Source organism: Pogona vitticeps, chromosome 3, assembly GCF_051106095.1.
Source record: "Pogona vitticeps strain Pit_001003342236 chromosome 3, PviZW2.1, whole genome shotgun sequence".
NCBI classification, from domain to species: Eukaryota; Metazoa; Chordata; class Lepidosauria; order Squamata; family Agamidae; genus Pogona; species Pogona vitticeps.
The window spans coordinates 104,023,340-104,028,832 of NC_135785.1; the positions used below are offsets into that span (position 1 = coordinate 104,023,340).

Genomic DNA, 5,493 nt, shown 5'->3' on the forward strand with positions numbered 1-5,493 from the left:
CCAGAGCTAGTTTTGCACATCGTGGGGCTTCCACTTTGTCCGAAGCAGGGAGATTTAGGCCAGTATCCTTTTGCTAGTCCCAACGAGAGTACACTCATGGACTCAATGGGATTTAGGTGCGTGTTGAGTGACCATTGAATAGCTGATCCGGTTGACCTATTCTGGCTGGGACAAGTAATAAGGCAGTAGCCACTGGGCTGAAAAGACTCGCTCAGACTCAAGACTGGGAGCGGCGGATTTTTGAAAACAGCCTTGCCTTCAGAGCTGTATCGGGGAAGGGAAAAAAAAAAAACATCCTGAGTTTCAAAGAAAAATTTAACCAGGTGATTGGAAGACAATTAAATATTTCTCAGGCTGGGATCCTGTGCACATTTGACCGGGGGAGGGAAGCCCTTTGGAATTTATTGCAGCCGAGCGGCTGAGTAAATTGCACATCCTGCCGATGAACGGAAATGAACGGGAGACATTTAAGCGGATACGATTTCCCAGGGATAGCAGCAATGTTTAAAGGTGCTCTGTTTATATCCCACCTTGCCTGTTTTTGTTTCCTATTCTTTCTTTCCCCCTCTTTCCTTCTTTCCCTTTTCTTTTTTCTTTTGTAAGGGCAGGGGGAGAGAGGCCACGATCCCTGTTGCAGTTTGTTGGAGATGTAACCATATTTCCGAAACTGCTCTTTTCCGACAAGAGTTTTATTTCCGATAGTTTCACAGAACGGCTCTTACACACGCACGGCGTTAAAGCTCTGAAGAATTCGTCCGACGATTGGCAGACAGAGCATACAGGCGATTCACTCAAAAGTACATCTTGAACAACGCTAGCAGTGTCTACTCAGAAGGAAGCCCCACTGAATCAGTGGGGCTTACTTCTACATAATCTGGCACAGGCTTGCATTCCCCACCCCTTGCTTAAGGCTGCAGCCCTCTCCACATTTCTGCAGGAGTAAGTCTCACTGGGCTCAGGGGCGCTTACTTCTGAGGAACTGTGCACAGCATCAACCGTAGTTGGGCTGCATCTCTGATTTTGACATGCAAACAACGAAAGGAAGACAGCACTTCACCCGGAAGGTCATTTATTCAATCCTACACCAGTGCAGCAGAGTCAGATTAAAACATGTTACCATATATTGCATTTATCAGAATAGCAGCACAACAAGAGGAGTGGAAATGGTTATAGATCCCCTCTTTCCAAGAAGTCACATTACATGTCTTCAGTGCTTGGCTTTAAAATATCCAACTAATGGAAAGTTTCCAGCGAGGTACCTATCCATCCATCCATCTATCTATATACACGCGCACACACTTTTTTCCCCAGTTCCAGGACCGGCGGCTGGACTTTCACAGCCTTCTGCATTTCTTTTAATTTTTTAACACATTTCAGTATTTTGTTAAAAAAAGCAACAACCAACCACAGAGAGGTAAAGAAGTCAGGCTGATTCACACGTGCATCATTTGATATCTGCAACATCTGTTGATGTGAATGGATCCTCACGAAGTCTAACACCAGACACCACTTTCACCCAGTCATTTCAAAAACACACTGGGTTGGCTCCAGAGTGTCAGGATGAGAGGTGACCAATCAAAATCAATAGGAGAAGTTGGGCATGCCTCAGTTAACTCCCATTAAAGTCAGCGGGTCTACTCTAACTGGAATGAAGCCTCGACCCAACGCTTTCCAATTGAGTCAGTCCATGTGTTCATTCACAAAGCACACCATGATCAAGCGCAGAAAAATCAATGCACATGTGAACTGGTTCCAAGTGCAGCATGTCTGAGTGACAGGAAATCAAGTGAGGCAGAAATACTGAAATTTGAAACCAGCTCACAGGTGTGTGTGGACTAGCCCACAGACAACCACTACATAGCTAGAAAACCTCTTGGCACAACAGACTTTGTTAGAGGGTTGATTTTTTTTTTAGGGGTTCATCCCCCTTTTCATTAGAAACAGCCATCACAGACTTATACAAATACACCATTCCTGTATGAGATAGTTATTTGGAGCTTTTGTTTAACAAGGTGTTTAAAGTAATACCTTCAGAGAGAAGAGTGTGAGAGAGAGGAGGAGGAGAGGAGGAAAGAAGAAGAAAGCCATCACGTCAAGACAAAGGTTAAAGTGTAGTATATTGGCACATTGGGACATGAAGGTAGCAGTCAAAGTGCGTTCGGTTCTCCCCTCCGGGACATTCTACCCACCCTCTTAAGTATAGTCATAATCTGAAGAGTCTTCTTCAGATGCTCCCCTGAAGTCTCTATGGAAAGTATCTACACTATTTCCTTCAGTGCCTCCTACAGGACGGGGGTTTCTCCCCTTGCCTCTGCGCTCCTCCATCTTAATGGTATCGTAGAGTCCCTTGGGTTCCTCATCCAAAAGAATGTTCCTTTCTGAGAAAGAGGGTTTGATCTGGCAAATGTTTTTGAGGAGGAGGAGGACGGGGGCGTAAAGTACATTGGCGAGGCCCATGCCCAAGTTGAGCTGGACGAAGCCAAAGGAATGGACAATCTCCCCTGCCACGATTGGCCCCAGGGCATATGCCACAGAGTAGGAGATGTCTGCGATGGCATAGACGCTGCCATAGACGGACACATAGCGGACATCGACCAGGAAGGCAAGGGTAGGCAAGAGGGCGGTGTCCACCAGGGCAATGCCAAAGCAGATGCCACACAGAGGGATCATGAGCTGTCCAAAGTTCCGGCAGGCGGGCAACACACATGAGCTGGCTCCTATGATGGTCATGCCCAAAGCCCCATAGAACCACTGAAGGTGGGGGTACTTGTCTGCCAGCTTGACTGTGACATAGACTCCCAGGACATGGGGGATAAAGGCTGGCAGCCACGTGAGCCCCATCTCCCACTCGTTGGCATTCATGGTCTTCATCATCCAGTTGGCAATGGTGGGCTCTAGGAAAGCCAGGGGGATGTTGCAGGTGGTGAGGGCTCCAGCCACCACGGCGATGTAAGGGTCGATCATGAGTCTGTAGATGGGGGTGCCCACGGGCATGTTCTCCCGCGCCCGGTCAAAGGGCTTGACGACTAGCAGAAGGAGAAGCCCGTCCACGAGGCAGATGCTGGCCAGCACTAGAAAAGGCACCCTCTTGCCCGCAAAGTGGTACAGGATGCCCCCGAAAGGGGGCGCCACCAGGCTGCCGAAGGAAATGAAGGCCAAGGCGATGCCCAGCGCCCGGTTGCGCTCGGATTCCTCCGTGTACTTGTCGGCGATGAGGGCGATTCCCGACGTGTCGGCGAAAGCGGAGCCCAGGCCTTGGAGGCTGCGGGCGACGAAGAGGGTGCCGTAGTTCTCGGCGAAGGCGAAGATGAGGGTGGAGAGGAACATGACGCCCAGGCCGATGAGGAGCGGGAGGGCATAGCCCACGCGGTCAATGAAGGTGCCGCTCAGCGGGTTGACCAGCAGCTGCAGGATGGCCTTGGAGGCGAACAGCACCCCGATCTTGATGTCGTCGTTGTCGGCCGGATAGCGGGGCCTCAGCAAGGGCTTGCTGGCGTTGCTGGGCCAGCCGCCGCCGCTCGCCCCGCTGCTGCCGTTGAGGGCCGAGACGGCAGGGGGCTGCTGCTGCTGCTGCAGTGGCGCCGCCTGCTGGTGCTGGTGCTCGGCGGCGCCCATGGCGGCGATGTAGTCCGGGATGATGGGCACGATCACCATGTACAGCATGTTGTCCAGCAGCAGCACCACGCACACGATGACCAGCAGGAGGCGCCGCTGGCGGTGCGTCTCCTGCAGGGCGCTGCCCAGCGCCTTGGTCCGCTGGCCCACCGCCTCCGACAGCTTCTCCACCGCGGAGCGGGGCCCCGCCGGCCCGGCGCCTTCCGACTCCATCCTCCCGAGCCGGTGGCAGCTCGGCGATAGCGGGCGCGAGGGGCTAGGTGGGCATGAGGCGGCGGGAGGAGGAGGGGTGGGTGGGTCACACGACGGACAATTGGGGGTCAGGAGAGAGCGGAGGACCACGTCCCGCGGAGCTGCCTGCCCAGGGCTCCTGCTCCCTTCTCCAGCCCTTTCCTCCCTCCCTTCCTTCCAGCTCCACTCGGTCCCTTCCCCCGTACTGTCCTCCCTCTACTCCTTTCCTTTTTGTCTTCTTTCCTTCCCTCGCCTTTCTGCCTTCCCTTCTTCCCTTCCTTCCTTCTCTCTACTCGTCCACTCCTTCCTTTCTCTTCTTCCAGGTCTCTGCTCTTTTCCTCCGGTCCTGCTCCAGATTCTCCCCACCGCGGGTCTCTTCCACCTCCTCTTCCCCCCCCCCTCCCGGCTTCCTCACAGCCCGGGCAAGCCCTCCTCCATCCTCGGACTCCTGTTGCTGCTGCGCTCCCTTCTTCCCTGCCTCCTTTCCTTGGCAAGAGTCCGTTGACCCTTCCGAGCGTCGCCCTCCTCCCTTCTTAAGCACGCCGCCCCCCCTCCTCCTCCTCCTAAGTCGGCGGCGGCGGCACGGCTCCTTGCCAACCCCCCCTCCCCGCCCTCCGGCTCCCCCGCCTCTCCCCGGAGCCCGGCTGAGGCTGCTTCTGCTCCCACACGAGCACGCGATCCCTCCGCCCTCGCCGTTGCCTTCTCGCTCCTCCGGGCGCTCTTCTTCGGCAACTTGGCGCTGCCCCCACCGCTCCCAGCCCAAACCCCGCCGCCCCGACGGCTGCCTTCTCGGGCCGAGGCGGCTCTCCTTGGCGTTCGCTCCCCTCCTTCTCCCAGCGTCGGCTTTCTCCTCCTCTCTCACTCGGTCCTGAGTTCGAGGGCCGCTCCCCGCCTCTGCCTCCTCCTCCTCCTCCTCCTCCTCCTCGCCCCGTTCTCTCCTTCGGGGCTCCCAGCCCCCGGCGAGGCCACAGGGCTCAGGCGGGTCCTTGGACGAGAGGCGCCGAGAAGGGAGGAGGAGGGCACCCGAGGCGAGTCCGTTTCTCGCTGCCGCGGCTTCCCCGTCGGCTGCCAAAGCGGTGAGGCGGCAGGGACCGAGGGCTGCCCATCAGGCTAGCGAGAGGTATGGAGGCAAGGATCTCTCTCTTTCTCTCTCTCTCTCTCTCTTTTTCCCCTCCCTCCCCCCTCCCCGACCCGCCTCTATCTCAGGGAATCTCGGCCAGCCCAGCTCTTCTCCTTGGCCGTCTCAGCCTGGCGCTGCCACCGCTGCGGAGGGAAGAGTTGCCCGCTCTTACTTCGACGGCCTCTCCTCCCCCCGCCCCTCCGACGGCTTCCTCGCTCTGTCTCTCCTCTCGCCCCCCCCGCGCGCAACACCTTCTCCCCCCCCCCCCGCAACCACCACATTGTGACGCACAGTTAAGCGCTGATCCCCAAGTGGTTCCCGGGCCAGCTGCGTCTCTTTATGCTAATTTAACACATGGAGGAGTCTTAGCCAATAGCTAAGAGAGAGGAGAGCCCGCGCCCCGCGCTGCCGGCGGCTCCCTCAGAGGGAGAGCTTGCCGGGCGCGGCGTCTGAAAGGAAAGCGGCCGCCCCGAAGCTGGGATGGGCTTGGGACAGGCACAGTCCCACCCGGGGCAAGTCTTCCGCTT

The 5,493-nt window shown here is 56.4% G+C and overlaps 1 protein-coding gene across 1 annotated transcript; it reads right to left on the reverse strand.

Annotated features, from left to right (window-relative positions):
* Positions 1 to 1,052: 1,052 nt before the first annotated feature.
* On the reverse strand, positions 1,053 to 5,196 carry SLC18A3 (solute carrier family 18 member A3). Its single transcript, XM_020796831.3, has one exon. The coding sequence runs from the start codon at positions 3,826 to 3,828 to the stop codon at positions 2,194 to 2,196; it is 1,635 nt and encodes a 544-aa protein (XP_020652490.3). The 5' UTR covers positions 3,829 to 5,196; the 3' UTR covers positions 1,053 to 2,193.
* Between the last annotated feature and the right edge of the window lie 297 nt (positions 5,197 to 5,493).